The sequence below is a fragment of the Rhipicephalus microplus genome, chromosome 6 (genome assembly GCF_043290135.1).
Source record: "Rhipicephalus microplus isolate Deutch F79 chromosome 6, USDA_Rmic, whole genome shotgun sequence".
NCBI classification, from domain to species: domain Eukaryota; kingdom Metazoa; phylum Arthropoda; class Arachnida; order Ixodida; family Ixodidae; genus Rhipicephalus; species Rhipicephalus microplus.
The window spans coordinates 200,878,215-200,899,706 of NC_134705.1; the positions used below are offsets into that span (position 1 = coordinate 200,878,215).

General features: G+C 41.9%; 1 protein-coding gene across 8 annotated transcripts in view; it reads right to left on the reverse strand.

Moving 5' to 3' along the window:
• LOC119166902 (calpain-B-like) overlaps positions 1-21,492 on the reverse strand; it is a 106,402-nt gene that overhangs the window by 27,188 nt on the left and 57,722 nt on the right. For all 8 annotated transcript variants that reach the window (XM_075867579.1, XM_075867577.1, XM_075867581.1 and 5 more), the window contains exons 3-7: positions 19,611-19,680; positions 16,355-16,607; positions 10,948-11,116; positions 6,722-6,799; positions 3,666-3,760 (exon numbers count right to left, since the gene is read on the reverse strand). In XM_075867579.1, coding sequence (XP_075723694.1) covers positions 3,666-3,760; positions 6,722-6,799; positions 10,948-11,116; positions 16,355-16,607; positions 19,611-19,680 — 665 coding nt within the window. The remainder of the gene's footprint in view (positions 1-3,665; positions 3,761-6,721; positions 6,800-10,947; positions 11,117-16,354; positions 16,608-19,610; positions 19,681-21,492) is intronic.

Below are 21,492 nucleotides of genomic sequence, written 5' to 3' on the forward strand. Positions count from 1 at the left end.
CACACACTTGATGCATATTTAGTCAGTTGATTAGGAAAAGCTTAAGAATGCTTGTACAATATAAAATAATTAAAAGCAGTGGTTATAGAAACAAACCAATGTCACAAGAAAAAAACGAAGGCAGATATTGGATAGCAGAAGCAAAGAATAATTTTTAAAAACTACTAAACTCAATGATTCTAAGGGCAACTTATGATGACAAAACTGTGCGATACCCTACGGTGAAAAAAAAAAACGTAAAAGTTATGTTCACATAGGCCACCATGTATTGCTCACTGCCTTCATTGAAGTCGATCAAATATTACATAGTACACCTTTACAGGTGCCTTACAACAACCTGTTTGCTCACATGCTCCTTTGCATTCTAAAAATTCCAGTTTGAATTTTAAAAGTAGCAGATTGACATGACGAAGTATAACAGGGTTCTTCACTCTTAGGTTAGGTAGACATTTCATTAGTACCCAAATTCTTATAGCAGCTAAAATTTGGCATGAAGTCTAACATACTAGTATTTTCATGAGGTATTAATCAAAAATTATCCGGCATGTAAATGCACTTTGTTAACATTTTACATTAGAGACTTTTAGTTACCGTGATATTTTTAATAAGTTTGAGATGTAAAATTTTGCTACAGCAAGGTGTGAAAAATATATTTCCATATTGGGCCTCTCACGACATAGAAACGACAGACGACGTCCAACCTCGTAGCCTAGGCAATAGTTTTCCCTGAGCCTCAGTCACATTTATAAAAATCTGAGCAAGTGCTAAATTCAATGTTTAGAGGCTGAAACACATCATTGGCCACCTTGTTTTCGACATCACTTGCATTACCTTTAATAGTGTATGTGTCCCACAACAATAATTGTCCCCTACCATGTTTTAACACTATCTGTGTCGTACTTTCAGGTCACGAATTGTGTGTATGCTATCTGCATAAAATGGCATCCTATATAGAAACTAGCAAGCGCCAAGCTTTCAAAAAAGAAAACGTAAGCATGCCAGATAGTGATTATTGTTGTGAGGCGAAAACACTCCATTAAGAATGCAAGCTGCCTTTAATATAATAGTATTTAATTAGGATTGTTAATTTGCAAATTTTCCGGTAATTCTTTAAAACTTGCAGAATAAACACCTGGTGCGATTTTTCAAGCTGATAATCGGGGACGAAGCGGGTTTTTCATGGAACAATATACTACGAAATTTGGGGTTTCTTTTGGGTTACACATAGTAGTGTTCTAAATACTAAGACTGTGGTAATAATAATTAAGTACGTAATTAGTAAGTGGCAGAAAAAAGTTAGTGGCATGCTCCTAGTACACCAAGCAGCACCAGACAACCGTAGGATAGTTGGTTAACATTCTTGAATTGTATGAGGCACGAAGTCCAGGGTTCAGCGAAAACATGCCTGGTCGGGAAAGTTGATGGTGAAAAAATTAAGTGCCGACCAATCAATAGTGGCCATCTTGTTTCGACAGGCTGCCTTAGTTTTAAGGAGGCCCGGCAACACTTTTTGAGCACAGTCAGAAAACGCTGCCCATCAATAGGCAAGGCTCTCGAGAACATACGAGCCAAAATTATATTGCAGCACATGAGCCAGAACTCACAATAAATTTTCAAAGCTAGAAATTGCCTTCTCTTCTACAAACAAGTAATGCTACAAGCTGAAAAATCACTCGTCACAGCTATTGTATCAGCTGTTGGCTGATTTGAACATAAGACGCTCAGTCGTCACTGGGACTACCGGGTCTTTAACGTGCACCCAAATCTGAGCACACAGGCCTACCGCATTTTCACTTCCATTAAAAATGCAGCCGCTGCAGTAGGGATTTGATCCCGTGACCTGTGGGTCAGCAGCCGAGTACCTTAGCCACTAGACCACTGCAGCGGGGTGTCCAACAGCATTTCAAAAGAAACAGGAGTTGCATCGGCATTGCCGATTTTTGAGAAATTGTAATCATGCTGCTTTCTCAGGACAATTACATATCTCTGGTACTTGAGAAGCTGCTTCTCTTAAGAAGCCGGCAAGCGTTGACATACTGTAGTTCACCGTCTGATTGAGAGCTCTTGTCACTTCATAAAGCGGTGCGACCATTTGCGGCTCACACACAATCCGTGAGGTAAGCCTATACGTCTGATTGAAAGCTCTTGCCGCTTCATAAAGCGGTGCGGCCACTCGCAGCTTGCACACGATTCGTGAGGTATGCCTAGGCCCTCACGACAGTCGCTGTGCTCTTACTTGGGCCATCTCAGTCAATATAGCATGACTCCTGCTTCTCATATCTTCGATTAACTTTACTAGCTGCGCCTCCAGCTAAGGGTAGGTGCCGGTTTTGGGGCCGTGAAAGGACCTATGTCTGTGGTACATGGCTTGTAGGCTGTCTTTCTTCTTTCTCCACAGTGGGATGCAGGACTTGTCCACATCGTGCCCTTTTCCCGCTTCGCGATTCCAGAATTTCTAGGTGATGGTGATGATCTTAAGCTTTTGCTGTGCGGTGAAGGACTGCCACCAGATGCTAGTCATGGTTACAGAACAGATTAAGTTAGGCTTGGCGGTCAGGTCAAGATGTGGAGAACTAACGATATCAGCGAGGTAAACAGAGCTCACACTCGGTGACAACTTTTTTTGACAGCACCATGGAAGCAACAGGATCGAAATGCATGCCTGCTACCCTGCCAAAAGTAGTATTTTAATTTACAGATACAGTCGAACCCCTTCATGAGACACTAATGAAAGAGACAAATGGGTATAAGAGACACTAGTGTGCTTACAATAAAATAAAGGTTGAGAAGAAAATGCCTATGTGGTGCCCTGCTAATAAGAGACACCTCATATAAGAGCCAAGAATTTCTGCCCAAAGTGTGCCTTTTATAAAAAGGTTTAACTGTAATATTTCATTTGCCTAGCTGAAATAAATACTGCTTTATTTATTCTCGTTTGCGGAAAGTCACAGGTAACATAGAGGTATTGTTCATTTTGTGAAAATGCCTTTTTTTTTTCTTTCAATTTCTTAGACAGCACCACCTTTTTAAAAGCCCTTTTACAAAATAAACTGTGTACGTGATGTAGGGGCATGTAGAGGGAGTAAAGGGCCACCGTGCGGCGCAAACGTCCAAAAAAAAACATACTTGTAATATGATCAACAGTGAGGTTTACACTGGACAACCGAATCGTTTCTCCCCATTTGTTTCTCTAAATGCTTCAATGATGCCAGCAAGCAATACCAAAATTGGCCGCAAGGTGCAGTACTACTTGCAGAGCAACACGAATTTGCGGAAACTGCATCCGTAGCCTTCGCTACACTGTTTGATGGCAGAAGACTCCTTGCTTTGAAGCAGCACAATAGAAAAACCCCTCATAGTATCTGCACCCCCACTTGGCCGCTGAAATTTTCGGGTTTTTAGTGTGGCTTATATGCGTAAAAATATTTGCGGAAACTGCCTCCGTAGCCTTCGCTACACTGTTAAGAGGCTTCATGGCACAAGACTCCTTGCTTCGAAGCAGCACTATAGAAAAACCCCGCATATTATCTGCACCCCTACTTGGCTGCTGAAATTTTTGAGTTTTTAGTGTGGGTTATACGTGCGAAAACAGGGTAATAAGACGTTCAGAAGTAAATGATCTTGTCAGTAACAAATGAAACAGTAATAATGAAAGACATGCTCACTGGTCACTCCACGCCCCTCTCCACTCGGTGTCATCTCCCCAGGGATTCCTCAGCCGAATCAGGGGCATGCGGCCTCTCAGCCGCTCAATGTACACCTGCACATTGCATGGAAATTCGGGAATGTACACATGGCAACAGTCAACTTTCGAGTAGCACCATATTTTTCGGCCTTAGCAACAAACATGTCCTTAAACAAGGACTGATTACAAGGTGATCAGTATGAACTAGTGATCATGCTGGTACCTTCACATTTTCACTTAAGCACATCAACTAAAATAGAAAAAAGAATCATGCTAACACAGTGCTATGTTGTGTCATCCTTTTCCGTCTCTGTTTCAGTGTGCTACGAAAAAGGAACATGGATTACAAATATGCCCAAGTGTGCACACTTAAATGTTAAACTGCAAAGTGCATAATACATAAAAAAGTGTTGTGCTACGAACTATAATATAAATAAAGGTTCGTTATGAAGCAAAAAAAATGTTTTAAAGATGACGTATTTATACAGATAAGATGTGTCAAACAGTTTGAGTATAGTGGCCTAAACCATTGTGGTATTCCCAAATAAATAGCGTCGATGTCAGCATACATTTAAGAGACCCACACATTGGGTCCATCTTTTCAGGTGATTTAGAAAGTATAACGAAAACTTGCCCCAGAACTTTTGCATTTAGAGACATAGTGGCACACATGACTCTTGTCTAGAACCAAATTGGCTTGATTTCCGATTAAAATATGATGCCTTAAAAACTCCTGTGTAGGCAATCCCTTTCTCAAAACTAATTCACAAAAAAAAAAAAGATTTCTCATGCACAAAAAAAAAGGCGAGCTGATTTTGGACGCGAAACTTTTGTGCGGATTAGTAAAACTTTTGAACTGATTAAGAGCAAAAGCGAAACTTTTGTACTGATTAAGAGCAAACGTGCTGCAATACTCGCTTGTATAGCGCCTGTGTGCCATTTTCAGATTCATTACGGTTTATATTGTGCATCCACAAGAAACTTTCAGCTTCGCACTTCATGTTTAATTCGCTGAACGAAGAGAGCAATGACGCAAATCAGCCAGATAATCACCCCAGACAGCCTCTCTTTTTACCCAGAGATGATAAGTTCGGGGTACAGAACATAATGCAACAGTGAAGTGTTATTTTGTCTAGCTATTTAGCCAAATGAAGTGCCTGTGAACCCGTGTGTGTCATGATACGAGTATCGTTTATGGGTCGGCCGACTGCCACCATATAAAAAACCTTGGCCAAAGATGAGATCGTCATGCACAAAACGTAAACAGGATGCAATATTTCAAACAAGAAATCGCCTTACTGTGTCAGGCATGTCTGTAATCCTTGACCCGGCAAGCTTTTGTGCGCACACTGGGCTAGGTACTGCTTTCCAATATTTGTGACCGTCATATACGGGAACAGCTTACCGGCGCCTCTCGCACCAAGAGCTGCAGGCGCTGCCGTTCTTGTCTAGAATTCTAGCCTTGCATCGCTGCACGCAACAGCATAGTGCCGAAGAAAAGCAGCGAAGGTGTGGCGCCAACCATTTTCAGAGAAGTGGTCGCATGCTTTGAAAACCACAGCTTTCGACTGCAAGCGATATGAACTAAACTCACAACTATAAAGACCAACGCTCACTGTAGGCGTCTAATACATTGCACCATCTTTGAAGTGCAACAGCTGCATAAAAATGCGCTTTCAGAGCTCCAGCTGGCTCTCGGCAACAAGGTCATATGAGTGGTGATGCAGATGACACGAGATTATGACGGCGGGATCACACTGTAGAAGCACGTGGCTTCTGCCACACTTTTCGCTCTGCAACTCTGATTGCAAGCTTTCCTTTCTCCATGTAGCCTGCTTTTCTAGCTGCTACATCGCAACAAATGCAAGACAAACAGTAGGCACAAAACCTTATTTAAAAGATCAGCACTAGTATCTCCAGTGTGACCCAAATACAGCGCATGTAAAGCATTTTCAGGCCCCAACTGATTGCCATTCCTATACTAAAATCTTCTACTATATCTAGCATACTACAATGCTTCTGAGTATTTTTTAAATAATCATTCTTTGATCTTTCATTTGAAAATGTTGCACTAATTTTGAATGCTGCACCGATTGTGTAATCAGTAGAGGTGTGCGAATACTTGTAATATTTGTATTTGATTCAATAACCAGATATTCGAAAATTTCGAATATTCAAACTAACTCGAATATTCCTCGAATATTCTATGTTCACGAATATTTGTTCATAAGCTTGTGCGATTATTCAAATGCTTCGATTATTCAAACGAATATTAGGGTATCCAAATTCGCTTCGGTTCAAATTTAAATTGTTGAAAATTTTGAAGTATTCGCAAGGAACGAATAAATGCATATTAATCCGAATGTAATGCTTGTAAAGGTGGTTTCACTGCAGTGTAGAAGTGCTGAACCATAAAAGCACCCATCAAAAAGAAAAAATCGTTTTGCCGCGATGTCATCCTTCAAATTTAAAGAGGGCCTGCAACACTTTTTGAGCATTGTCAGAAAACGATGCCGCTCGGAAGTCGAGGCTACTGAGGACACGCCAGTCAAATATTATAGCACAGCACGCAGCGTGCAATTCACAATAAATTCTCAGTCAGCTAAAAATTGCTCTCTTCTCTCGGTAAATGACTCCACAGGCTCAGAAAGCACGTGTGACATATCTTCTTTTCCCGTGCCATCCCTCCCTGTTTGATTTCATCAAGGCAGGTATCAAGGCAGGAATCAAAGCTTTTCTTTCTTTTATTTTTTTGTAATAAAGTACTACCACATAAAAAAAAGATACAAAAGATTTGTTCATCATGTGAATTTACCCCAACATCTCTTATGCTTTCTGGCATGTACAGATGGTGACACTTTTTTTTTAATTTTTGTGTGCAATCACTGACTATAATAACGATTGTACTGTTTCAAACCTAAATATATGATTGAGTAAAAAGTTACTGGAGGAAAAAAATTTCACCTTTTCATTATTCGATATTCGATTCGTATTCGAAAATCTTGATATTCACACACCCCTAGTAATCAGGCTTACCAGCCGCACAGCAGTGATACTGTAGGCATGGCCAGCGACTAGGCCACTGGGCAGCTTCTCTTCGGGAATTGAGCCCACCTGGTAGATAGAACAGAACATTTTTTTAACGATGTATCAGTCGTCACACAGCTAATTGAAGTAATTAACACACAAATGGTTACGCATGCAATAGTAACCAGTTTGAAGGAAGGCAAGTTGTGAAAACAGAGACAGATTATATATATAGTAGTTGAATCAGCAAAGTGTCATCACAGGATGTGGCTATTGCATTCTGTGGCACACATGAAGGCCTCACTAGCTATTGGTGGAGTTTGGGGAAATGTCAAGGAAAAGTAAACTTGTGATAACTCAAACTAGCATAGTTAAAGAGAGAATTTTTTAATCTCTAGTTCAAGCACTTCTTTCATCCAATTCAAACATCTACCACCACCAAATAAATTATTTGGCATCCTAGTGAGAAGCAGCACGATGAATAGAGGCCAAGGAGAGGGCACTTGTTAGATGAAGAAGGCTAGCCTAAGATGTCCAGTACACACGAATTGAAACAGGACAACTTTGGCAAAGTAATGCACATACTTTTGTTTTCAATGCATTCAGCTCCAGTCATATTGGTAATTTTTATTCAAATGCATAGATCACAGCCAATCGCCAGTAAAATTATTTCAATAAAATAAAGCTATTTCATACTGTTAAAGTTATTTCAATTACAAAGTTATTTAGATCAGTCAATCAGAGTCAACATTATCTTTAGAGACCCCATTCATTGTGGTTATCATGAGCAATTGAATGCAGAAGCTTCTAATGAGACATGCTTCCTTGCAATGTACTGAAAATGTGAACCAGTGTGCCATTGTACTGCCCTAGCGTCTACCTTTTATAATCATAAAAGCTTCCTTATATAAGTGTGCATCTCGATATATTATAAAAAATACTATGTGCCAGTGAAATTTTAACCAAGTTCGCTACAACTTGAGTATGCCATCTGCGCTATCAACATGCAAATGAGGAGGACATAGAGAGAAGTTGTTAGGAGTGCATATCTTTTATGAAAAATGGCAAGAAAAGGCAGTCAAGGTGCTCCCACATCATAATTCTTCAGTTATACCAGTTGCAAAACTCCTGTTCAGAAACCCTTACATGCCCCTATACCTAGATGTAAACAGAAGCAAACTGATGTACAACCTGGGTACGATAACAAAAAAAAACCATATGCTGGAGCCTACACTTGCATTGTGCGAGTCATCAAGACAAGTATTACGTGAAATGCAAACTACGAAATTTGAATTACATGTAAGCTACATGTAATGTAGACTACAATATATTTATGTTAACAATTTTAAATTATTAGTTAATTTTGTCACCTACAGATGGCTTCACAATCAGCAGACCTCCAGTGTTTAGGCCAATAGTTGGTTTGTGAATTTTGGCACATGGAGCACCGCACATGGAGTTTTGAAACGTGTATGATTGAAGAACCCTGGCTGTACCTTACATTATATAGCTAGCTGTGAAGCAGGATAGTTAGAAAGTAGACTGACTTCGCTACTATAGTTTTTTGCTTTGCACAATAAAGTTACAGCACAGAGGATGGTAATGACAACAACCGTAAGAAAATGCTGCGCATCTTTTGAGTACATTGTATGCAAAAGAGTGATCTTATGAGTACAAATGCAATGAGTGACACTCACCCTGTTGTTGCACAGATGACATGCTTTAAAATGGGCTAGCAACGTTACAATGATCTCCAACAAGCCGCGTTTTACCTGTGCACGTAACACCAACAGCAAGTGGAACAAATGTACTATGTAGTCTCATATTGCTGAGCTGAGTAAAAAATAAAAAATAAATAAATGCAAGCCTGTGAACGGCAGCTTGCGCAGTGCGGATGAAGCCTTCAAGCCAAACGCAGGCAACACAAGTGAGTGTGCACAGAGATGGGCAGCATTTTCTGTTGTTTTTAACAAACAAACAAAAAAATATAGGAAAGAAAACACAATGTGTGAAAGAAGAAAGGCACAACGAAATGTGAGCTTTTGAGTAAACTGAATTTCAGGGACGGGAAGACAAAGCGACATGTTATAGTATTGTACTCAAAGAACTGCTCAGGATTTCAAAGTACTAATCTCTGCCATTAGCACAAAGTACTATACACCTACCTAAACAACAGTTACTGCAGATGTTGACTTTAGCATGAGTTGTGTGTTAAGTAAATTTATCATAGATAGTTTAGAAGGGGCAACATTTGGCTTACACTATTCCACTACAACTTGGTCATTGAACTATCTTCCATTTTTCAATAACAGATTAGTGGGCACACAATGGCAGTAAGTATAGCATCATTTGTTCTTTAAAAGGGACTTGTTCCAATTTAAGCTCACCACCTCAGACTGACACAGGTGTGCCTAATGTTAGGCCATCGCAGAGGATGGCAATGATTGACGCACATATTGACAGTAACTTGCATGCAGTGTCTGACAAATTAAGTAATTTCAAAAGTGCAGCTGTTTAAAGGTGAACTGTGCCTTAATTAACCATAATAAATTAGCAATAGTATATATATATATATATATATATATATATATATATATATATATATATATATATATATATATATATATATATATATACCTACTGAAGAAAACTTTGCAATGTATTGGTTGTATAGTTTTTTAACAATCTTTAAATAGCTCTTAAACTATGTACACGAAATTGTTGTGAACAGGTATAATACTAGACTTCTGAACACTGGCTCCAAAATTTTCAGAGAATTCTGGGTGCCACCAAATCTTAGCTATCAAGCCAAGGAAGCAAACTTCATTTTCTAATATTTGTTGGGGTTGAACATCCCAAAACCATCATATAATTATGAGAGACGCCGTAGTGGAGGGCTCTTGAAATTTCGACTGGAGCCCTTTTTTGAACGTGCACCGAAGTCTGAGCACACGCGCCTACAACATTTTCGGCTTCGTCGAAAATGCAGCCTCTGCGGCAGGGATTCGATTCCACGACCTGAGGGTCGGCAGCCGAGTGCCTTAGCCACTAGACCACACTGGCGAGTAACCTTCATGTTCTGTCATCTGCGTCACTTATGCGACCAATGCTAATGGCAGTATTTTTTTTTTTTTACTTGGTGTCAATAACGTCTATTCTTGCTAGTTTTTGCGACTCCTAAACTCTCGTTTTTGGAGCACGAGTATTCGCATAAAGGCTGTTCTTTCTCTATCTGAAAGCAGCCTTTTTACGCAGTGCAAAACTTCATTGCAGTTGGCATTTCAGAGGCAGTAATCGTCCATGGCCCTGCTGTTAAATTGAAAAAAAAAAAAAAAAAAAAATGCCACAAGCTTTACGGACAGTGCAAAGTAACCACAAGCAAAGAAGCTATTCTCTCATTGACAAAAAAAAGCCAAACAAAGATAAATTCACGGCGGTGGATGCACAAAAATTTACAAAGGCAGTATGCGCAATATACAGCAACATCACGAAGCAATGGCAATAGTATTAAATGAAAGCCACACTTGCTACAGGTCAATGAATGGAAAGCTTAAATAGAAAGTGAAATGAATATCAAAGCCTCTCTTTTCTTTATAACTGCAACAGCTGTCCAAATCGACATGCCAAGATTAGCTGCAAGTATGCTATTTAACAGATTTTCGATTGCAATTACTGTTGGCCAGCTTCAGCACGCAATAGACTTATTGTAGAAAACTATCCTATCTACATCGTTTGCTGTTAATAAAGAAATTTCTCACTAATCCAATTCATCAATTATTGCAGTAAGGATGATACTAGGAATAGAAAGACAGGCAAAAGGAGCTAGCCCTTGCATGTGCCTACAGATCTGCTAACACCTAGTGCAGGCATAACAATAAATGCTTTTCATCTCGGCATCTGAACTCCAATCCACAAACACAAGAAAAAATTGCATCTTCATGAGTAGCTTTACTGTATAAATATTTGTCTATTTTATATCGAAACAACACTTAATGCTCAGCCAATGCCAAGGATGGCAGGCATTTCACATGCATGGCTTAAGAAATTCCTGAGATCTTCTATTATATTCCCTATAATGTCCTTATCTCATATCCTGAGAACTGTATCAAATACTGATACTATTGGGCATTCTTTTTGTGATTAAAAATGGACATAGTGTAGTGAGATCAAATGCTAAAGGCTTATGCCTATTGAAACATGGTCTTGTAATGTAAGCATGGTATTATTCAACATACCGGAATTGAACAGCTCATGAGTGAAGAGCGCTCGTATGCTTTCAGCATGAGCACGAACAACTGCTTGGGTGGGTTTTTGAGGTCGATGGATTCTGTGAGGCCACCCGTGAAATCCTCCATGGCTTCACAGGCAGAACCTCCGCTGAGTGCCTCATAGCTGCCATGGAGCCTGTGCACGAGAATGAGCACGAGAATCGATTACTACCATGAGTACTATAAACTTTAATGAGGCAAGGATGCTCCTTTTTGAACACTGTCAGAATATGTTCAGATATCTGTAGGAAATGCTGCCATCATTATGAAGGCCCAGACATATCATCAATACAACAATAAGGATAGCAGCTGCAGCTGTGAAGAAGACAACATTTGCTACAGGTCAGATTAAATAGAAAGTCAGATTAAATGGAAAGTGAAATGAATATCAAAGCCTTTTTTCTTTATTATGGTACATCTTAAGCCAAAAAGTACATCTTAAGCCAAATATAACAGAGGAGTTAAAGACAGTACTCTGCTATTGAACCTGCCTTAGCTGAGAGGAAGTATGCATTGTGCTTAGGAGGAATGTAAGGTTTGTACACTTTATGTATCCTTTCATGTTAGTAGTATTCTTATATTTTAACTTAAAATCATATCACTTTTTTTACCCTATAAATTTAATATTCACATTGAAAAAGTACCCCACTCCTGTCTCAGGTATAAAAACCAGACTGGCAGTATTGCAATAAATAACGCAGTAAAAGCTCATTAGTTCAGATTTCACAGAACAGGGAAAAAATGTCAGAATAGAATGGAATTTGAATTATTGAAACTTTAGAAAAAAAACATACACAGATGTATGCTACATCAATACACTTTAATTTTGTTGAAGAATATATAAATCATGAACTTATTTTGTATAAACAACGCTGTAAAAGCAGTGATTTTCATCATCTTGCAACCTCACTCTCAAGGCGATCATGATGCCAGATTCCCACGTTTGATTGGGCCAAAACAATTTCTCCACTTTTCCCTTATTATGTACCATTACCACTAACACCAAAATGCTAGTGACAATGGTTCTTTCCTAGGTTAGAAGACCGGTAACTGAGCACTTGTACATCGCGATATAGAAATCGAGTTTAACGCCAGTATGCCAACCATGGCTGAAAGCTCTTCATCTGCGACAGCTTCTGCCATGTTTGAGTTTTGCGACATTGCACGGGCTTTGCATCAAGTTAAAGCAAAGCTGATGAGTGCTGGGTTCACAAGTGGAGAAAACCATGCTCACTAACTGACAAAGATATACAGCCATGCGGACAGCACTGCCTAATTTCGGCTGCCTGTAACGCTGCTTTCACTCTTTTGCGCTACACACTTGCCACTCTTTGCACTCGGCAAGCTCAACAGATCATCTATGAACCAGGTGCTGTCTGGGAGCATGGGAAGACATCTGCATTTTTATCTACTTTTTCAATTCACAGTGGGCCACAATGCAAGCTTTTACTGTAAACAACGATTCTTAAACATGTCCTTTAGAAAGCATTGCACTCATTGTACTATATTGTTACGTGAAGGTACACACGAAACTAGGCGTTTGAAGATATATTTACACAGAGCCAACATGCAAGCCAAGATAGAGAACAAGAGCTGCGCCCTATACCAAAATCACGTTGCCTTTCTCCGCACCTACTTAACCGCTTTTGTGGGACATTGGCTCATAACATAACCCCCGGGTGCTGAAGCACCGTCTCAATGCTTTCTATGATGTTGCCGAGTGGTAAAGCTTAAGGCGAGATACATGAACAATGTCTGTAGACAGTGAAGGGGAGGAGGAGGGAGACTTGAGCGGGGCTATCTCGTAGGTCACATCTGGTGCAATACGCGGTAGGGTCCCGAGCAGCGGGAAAGCAGTTTTTCAGAAAGTCCAACGCGCCTAGTCGGAGTCCACAATAGCACAAGAGAACCCATGAGTAAAAGAAACTTGGCGATGACGGGAGTTGTAACGCTGCCACTGCTGATCTTGCGATACTAAGAGGCGCTGACGGGCAACTTCTCGTGCTTTTCGAGCTCTGGTGATAGCATCGCTGGCGTATTCGATCGTCGAGTCGACGGCTGTCGGAAAGATGGTATCAAACGGTAAAGTTGCATCACGGCCAAACACAAGATAGAGAGGTGAAAAACCAGCTGCATCGTGGTGAGAGGAATCATAGGCGAACCTAACGAAGGGCAATGCAACGTCCCCGTCCTGGTGGTCGGACAATACGTACATGGCAAGCATATCGATCAAAGTCCGGTTGAATCGCTCAGTCAGTCCGTTAGTTTGTGGGTGGTAGGCTGTCGTAAATTTATGTTTTGTCTCGCAGGAGCGAAGCAGGTCGTCGATAACTCGGGAAAGGAAATAGCGCCCCCGATCTGTGAGGAGTTGGCGTGGTGCGCCATGACGAAGTATAACGTCGTGCAGGAGAAAATCGGCAACGTCCGTGGCACAGCTGGTTGCTAGAGCCCGTGCAATGACGTACCAGGTTGTGTGATCCGTTACAACAGCTATCCGCATATTCCCAGAAGTGGACGCAGGGAAAGAGCCTAGGAGGTCAAGACCAAGTCGAAAGAACGGATCAAAGTGAACGTCAAACAGTTGGAGGAACCCAGCAGGGCTCACCGAAGGTTTTTTTCGGCTTTGACACTGGTCGAATGAGGCAACGTAGCTGCAAACCGAGCTGTACACGGTCATACGTCCGAGACAGTCCGAGGTGACCGGCAGTGGGAGCGTCGTGGAGCTGGCCGATCACGCTCGCACGTAAGTGGGAAAGTACCACAAGGAGCAGTTCATGTCCATCAGGGCGGACGTTTTAATGGTACAACGTGCCATCCTTGAGCACGAACAATTGATTAGACGGATCGGGTGCCGCAGAATGAAGCTTCTCGATGATGTTACGTAAGACAGGATCTCAGCGCTGTTCCTCACGAATGTTGCTTAAAGCGGAGAGAGAAAGGACACATGGCGCTTCATCGAACGCCTCAAGTGGTCCACTGGATTCCGAGATAAGCAGTCAGCGTCATAGTGTAAGCGGCCAGATTTGTAGGACACCGAATAGTTATACTCTTGGAGTCGTAATGCCCATCGACCAAGGCGCCCAGTGGGGTCCTTCAAGGATGCGAGCCAGCAAAGTGCGTGGTGATCGGTTGTGACGGTGAAATTTCGACCGTGTAGATAGGGTCGAAACTTCGCAACTACCCAAACGAGAGCAAGGCATTCCCTTTAGGTGATTGAGTAGTTCCTTTCCGCCTGCGAGAGGAGACGGCTGGCATAGGCGATAACGCGGGCACAGCCACTTTGATGCTGGACCAAAACAGCAACAATTTCGTGGCCACTGGCATCGGTGCGGACTTCTGTAGCGGTGGCATTGTCAAAATGGGCCAGAGCAGGTTGTTCTGTTAGCAATGCAATAAGTGTAGAGAACACCGTAGCCTGCCCAGCACCCCTTGTGAATGAGACATCTTTTCTCAGTAAGTTTGTGACAGGATGGGCTACTTCCACATAGTTGTTCACAAAACGTCGAAAGTACGAGCACCAAGAAAGCTGCGGACTTCCTTGGTGCAGGTCAGAATGGGGAAGTTCCGCACGGCTCGCACTTTATCGGGATCAGGGCATACACCAGAGGAGTCGACAAGGTGGCCCAACATGGTTGGTTAGTTGCTGACATCCGAAGTGGCACTTTGACGAGTTCAGTCGGAGACCGGCATTGCGAAAAACAGCCAGTATTGAGGATAGGCAGTCAAGGTGGGTCTCAAGGAGGAGGATGCAACAAAAGGGAGAAGGCAGGGAGGTTAACCAGAAAGACATCCGGTTGGCTACCCTACACAGGAGGATTAGGGAAGGGGACAAGAAAGATGAGAAAGAGAGAAGAGAGGGAAAAGAAAAAAAAGGTGGGGGAGAGACTGATAGTAATTTCAATGCAGCGTGTAGAACTCTACCGCATGTCAGAGGCATTCACACTAGCCTGAAAGGTCGGAGAAAAGACTATAACGTTGTCAAGGTAACCTAGACAAATCAACCATTTGAACACACGCAAAAGAGAGTCTATCATCTGCTCGAAGGTGGCGGGAGCGTTGCATAACCCGAAGGGCATGACCACTTCAACGTCGATCAGGTTCTGATTGGTCGGCAGCGGCAACAGAGGAATTGGAGAGCAAGTCGTATCAGCAGCGTCACCTCCACGAGCTGCAGCCGTTAGTTTTCCGAAGAAAACCGCCGGGCAGAGGTAGATGAACTGACAGCGTCAAGACGGTGCACAGAACAGACCGTGTGAATGCCCGCGTTGGCTAGTTCTTGGGGAACAACGGTCTGTATTAGCGATATGGTCGGCTGAGGATCAATCGGTGCTAGTGCTCTCAAGGGTGCGGGTGATTTGGCCTCGATTTCGCGGCGTACGATTCTCGTGATGTCACCAGAGTGTGAATTGGGCTGGGTCGCTTTACGAAGATCTTCGCAAGCTGACGTCGCAGCAGTGCTGGGAAGGCGCATAAAATTGTGGGCAATGCGACGGCTTTTAGCGTCTTGAAAGCGTTGCACACCGAGATAACATCTTGCACGGTATAACAGCCTCTGCACACAAGGAGGTTAAATGCATTGTCTGCGATGCCCTTGAGCACGTGCGCTACCTTGTCTGCTTCAGCCATGGTTCGGTTAATTTTACGGCAAAGGGTCAGCACATTTTGTATATACGCAAGGTAAGGCTCTGTGAACATCTGAACACATGTGCCAAGTTCTTTCCTAGCGGCCTGCTTGCAGCCGGCAGATTGACCAAACAACTCGCGTAACTTGGTCTTGCATACGTTCCAGCTCGTGATCGCGTCCACGTTGTTATTATACCATGCCTTAGCTGTTCCTTGCAAATAAAAGATGATGTTTGCCAGCATCAAGATTGGGTCCTACCTGTGGTTTTCGCTGACGAGCTCGTAGAGTTTAAGCCACTCATCTACGTCCTCGCCTTCCGTTCCCGAAAGGTTGCCGGGATCGCGGGGTGGAGCGGCCCAGAGAAAAACATTGGAGGTCAGCGCCGTTGATGCATTGTGAGCGGCAGTTGACAAAGCGTCACTACCGGTGGACATGTCGGAAGCAGCGACTAGGGGTCCGATGCGTAACTCTGTCGTGCGTTGTAAACCAGCACCTTCCACCAAAATATTACTGAAGGTACACGCGAAACTAGGCATTTGAAGATATATTTACACAGCGCCAACACGCAAGCCAAGATGAAGAACAAGAGCTGTGCCCTACACCAAAATCACGTCATCTTTCTCTGCGCCTATCTAACCGCTTTTGTGGGACATTGTCTCATAACAATATTGATAAGACACAGTGTTCTAGCACTTTTTGCACGAGAATGAGTAAAAATGAGAATTGTAAATTGTGAAAGGCACAGCTCACTTGGCATAGGCCTTTTCCAAGAGGGCGCTCCAAAATTCATTGCCCGAGCGCGACTTCATGAAAATGAGGCTTCCATCGAGTGTGGGCAGCCGGTCGTCGATTACGACGTCAATCCATCGGTTGGCCTTCCAAATTCGGAAGTGGAAGATGCCCGCATAATCTTCATGAAATGACTGGTCATCAGGAACCACACGGTAGAACAGCTCGTCATTCAATGTCAGGTTGGCTGCTGACGCCACCATCCAGCAGTTCCCTACAAAAAAAAAAAGTCAAAAGTCTTTAGTTCAAGTTCTAGAGGATCAAACGTTTTGCCAGAACAAGGCCCTTGCAATGAATGAATGAAAGAAAGAAAACCTAAAGGGCTCGTGTTTTTTTGTTATACATGTTATAATACACCACTTCAAAGGGACACTAAAGGCAACTATTAAGTCGCCGTTGATTGTTGAAATAGTGGTCCAGAAACCTTGTAGTGTTACTTTTGTGCCAAGAAAGGGCCTATTTTCAAACAAATCACGTTTTAGTGGCCCGCATCAGGTTAGCGCACTTCAAATTACCCGCTTCAAGAAGCAGACCAATCAGACCGACTCATGTCACTGTTGCCGTGCACAACGTTGCCCGGCTTTACTGCGCTAGTAGCAGCAGACCGAAAGCAGCGGGAGCCACAGCAGCAACAATGGCATTGACCAATTTCCCGCCATTAACTCAGAGATTGCAGACAATTTTTTAGTTCAACTGCGCTACGCTAGACGGCACCACATGTCCAATGTAACTATGCAAAAATTGAATATTCGAACCACTCGCGCCATTCCCCATTGTAACGGCTGGCGGTTCTTTTTCCTCTAAATCAAACAGAAATGAACAAGCAGCATTTTATTGCGTCTTTTGATTCATGGAAGGTTCTTTACTTAGTGCAGCTTTATAGATTACTCGTGATTAATTGTAGGCGGTCTGTCTGATGTCATCGCGATCATTTTGAGAATGTCCTATTGCGGCGCATGTGTTCTTGTGCATTTACCTTATTTCTTGGTAAATAGGGCACTGTTGTTGATAATATTGTGGTTTTAGATGTTGTCATACATTGAGCTTTCACTTTGCATAAATTGTTATTTGGCTTTAGTGTCTTTTTAATGAGAACTAACAGACAGCCGAGCCAAAGAGAAGTATAGGAAATACTATGTGTAGCGATTGTGACATAAATAAGATTAAGTTATAATGGACGAAATGATAACTAGTCACCAGAAAGGACTGAACTTACAACCTTTTAAGAACACGTCTGATGTTATTATTTGAGCTACGGAAGCAGTCACCCTCCCATCCACTTTATCGACTATATACGTGCATTTAAACCTGGTAGTGTTGATCAGTGTTGCTTCTATCCATGACTGCAAGCGTGGAGCACTCTTTCTTTTTACCTAGTGGCTTCATGCAGCATGTGGCACCAGTAAAAACTTTATGGGCTCGTTTTTCTGAGTTAGACACAATTTTAATGAGAATTGACAGACAATGGTACCGACAAAAGCACAGGGGATGTTGTTAGTAGTACAGTCGAAACCCGCAATAACGAAATCGCCAGGGAAACCGAAAAATTTCCTTTTCGGGAGAATTTAGTTGCCGCGAGTATGAGATGTAAAAACAGTGATACGGCCAGCAGAACGAAAAAAGTGACGAAAAGGCGGAAGCGAAGCAGAATGGGGTTGTGTCGCCCCCTAATGGTGTCGCTGCAAGGCTGCTTAACATGATAATGATATTGTTGCCGTTCTCTTCTTTTTCTGCAATCAACAAAGAATCCGCTTCCAGCGTCAAGCTTTTCTCAGGCGCCATTGTAACTTCATCTCGATTTCGCCACCAGTTCCAGTCTTCTCTTCATTGTTTTGATAGATTCCAACTGTTGGTGTTGCTTCAGCCTGTTGAGCTTGTCCCACATGCCATCTGCACTCCAGCATTATCATTTGCCATCGCCTGCTGCAGTCTGGCCAGGCATGTTGTCAAACACAGACCCCATCGCTGATTTAAGTAAACAAAAATGGCGGTACCGACGCTAGCACAGCAAAAGCAGACGTTTACAAATTTTGAATGTGCATAACACACATACGAGCATATTTTCAACAGTTAACATTTGACGGGATAGTAAAATAAGGCCCGCATCGTGGTGGAAAATTCGTTAATGCGGCATCGTTGTCCAAAAACATTTCGTTGCCGCGAGATACGTAATACATGGGCTTCTATGAACAGTCGCCGGGGATCCGGAAATATTTCGCATTCACGGGGTTTCTTCATTGCGGGTTTCGACTGTGATTGTAAAGTAGATGCGAAGAAAGGAAAGTGGACAAACAAGATAACTCGCCCCTGGCAAGGACCGAACCTGCAACCTTAGAATAACACATCAGATCTCCATCAACTGAGCTACAGCGGTGGCCGTTTCCCCCGTCTACTTAATGGGGTATATACTCGGCGACAACTTGTCTTGGCACTGAAGGGAAAGCTATAGAGATGAAGCTTCTGCGCAGGTATCACTGCGCGAAGTAGTGCGTTTCGCCGTGCATCTCGTAACACTGTGGAAAGTGACGTCAGCGTTTCATGTAGACGCAGACACTGTTCAGCGTTTGAGGTGCACATAAAAAGGCAGAAATTTCTCACGTGTTCAGAAACGCGAAGTCTCAACAGTTAAAATAATTATGAATATCTTACAGGTGTGAGCTGTGTCCTGTCTCAATTAACTCCATGTAGAAAATAAAGGAGGGGAATTTATATTTCACGCTGAAAATACGGGCGCTACTTTGAAACTACATTCACTGGCGGTAGCATGCACGCGCTTTGGTTGCGTAGCTTTCTCTTCGGTGCTAAGAAAAGTTGTTGCTGAGTATAGTATATGTGCATTTAAACCCAGCGGTCTCGGTCAGTGCCGCTAGTAGCCATGACGGCGAGTGTGGAACACTTTTTTTCTGCCTGTTGGCACCACGTAGCATGTCATCTTAAAACGAGAAGGTAGCTGACCAATAATCAGTTTCCAGCTGCCACATAGTGAACCCATTAGGATTTCGAACCAACAGGAACTTATAAGTGCCCAGTTAAACACAGTCACAAGATGCATTCCTTAACAATACGCCCACAAATATTGCCCACATTTTGTTTTATCCTTACTTGATATGCGAAGGCAGTAGTTAGCTATGCTTCATTACTAGTTTTAAATATTAGCGTGCCACTGCGCATTAATATTTAAAACTATCAACTATAACATTGAGGGAATGCTTCATACCAACACTTCCTTGGACAACATCAAATCTTGATGCTCCATCCACAAACAGCTTTGGATTATTACACATTTCCTGTAAAGAAGAAAAGGAAAGATCAAGATTGGGAAAAACATATGGCAGCTCCACTAATGTGAAATACGAGAAGCTGTGCAGCATGGGAGCTCATCGATTTCAGCTCGAAGGGTTATCGCCTCTCGGTTTACCAGAACGGCAATGACGCCAATGTTTGCAGTAAGTATGCCGAATTCCCCCGTCACAAGTAGAATCTTGTTAGAAAGATATTCGGTGTACCACACCTGTGTTATTTTTTGCTGCGCTTTATCCACTTCCTGCTCGTTATGGCAGTTGAAATACGAGTGCCATAACGACAGAATGATGGCACAGCTTTGGGGCAGGGGCATCTGCCCACTTGGCGAGGCAATGGTAACTCTGATCATAGCCAGCTGCAGGATTCTGCAGCCTTCTTAGCAAAATTCAATTAATTACTCTCAATAAATCTAGGCCGTTTTTGTTATTATATTATTTTATACCTTGTTCACTCATTTTAACATAGGATTTTAAGCATTGCTTGTCTTGTATGAAGCACTTAACTCTGACCGTGATCATACTACATGGGCTGCATGGATGCACGACAAGCTTGTGCCTTAAAGTGCTCCGCAATGAAACAAAAGATAACAATAAAAATGATAAAACAAGAGTAAGCACAATAAAGGTCCTACACCTAGAGCAATTTTTAAAATTTTTCTGCTGACAAAACAAATTGTGTTTGGGCAATGCTTCAACTTTTCAATGATAATGTTTCCTCAAACTTGGAATGCTTGACATTTTTTTTTTTCACTCTGTTTACTATCACAACATACTGATGCAGCTCAGGAAAGCTAACACATTGCCTTAGAATTTTCAAATTGAAAGTAATTAGTGGGCATAGTTCAATGAAGCAATTATTATTTCTTCTTCTATCATTATTTTTTTGTCACCCAAGTTCTGTTTGGTACGTTTTGCAAGCCTAGTTTGCATGATGAAAAATAGCGCTATTACTTTGTTTTTGCACAAGTCACTATATGATGGTGCCATTTCTTTTTTGTTAGGATGCTTGCTTTTCTTGTTCATTTTTATCTTCTGAGCAAGCCCTGCATGTAGAATTAAACCTCTTTATAAGAGACACTGATGTAACATACAAATGGGTATAAAAGACACCAACGTGCCTCTTTTATGATTAGGGTCAGTAGGAAAATGAGAACGCGTTATGCTGCTCATAAGAGACGGGTCATATGAAAGACAAGGATTGCTCCCCTGTGCATGTCTCTTAAAAAGGGGTTCGAATGTATATCCCTTTCAGCGTTGGAGGCAGCTTTTGAGTACACAACTTGTTTACACTAGTTGTGTCAACTTGTGGTCAAAAGAGGCCAAGATAAATTTGTCAATGGTTGAACTGAACATTCTCCATAGTAGTGATTTAATGTCAATGTGCTCAAAATCACTGTAACCGACCACCTTGGTGAAGGCATTACAATGTTGTACAAGTAGTTCAATGTGCTGTATTTAAGAATGAACGTCAAAATTATTATTTCTTTACTTGAAATAAATACAGCCAATCGTGCACACATTTGAGGCCTACGTTTTCTTTCTTATTATATAAAAACAAAATACGACTGATGTGAAAATAATCAAATATTTAATTACATTCACATTACAGGTTATTATTGAAATTCACAACAAACAACAAGTTGCTTCATTTTGTTTGTTGGAATTCGATATTCAGTGCCTTGTGTGTAATTATGATGTGCGAATGTGACAGTGAATTGTAATTGGCATCTGAAGGGGATATAATATGTGTGTGTGTGGCTACATGCTGGTGTGAATTGTCTTTTGCAATGAAGTGCG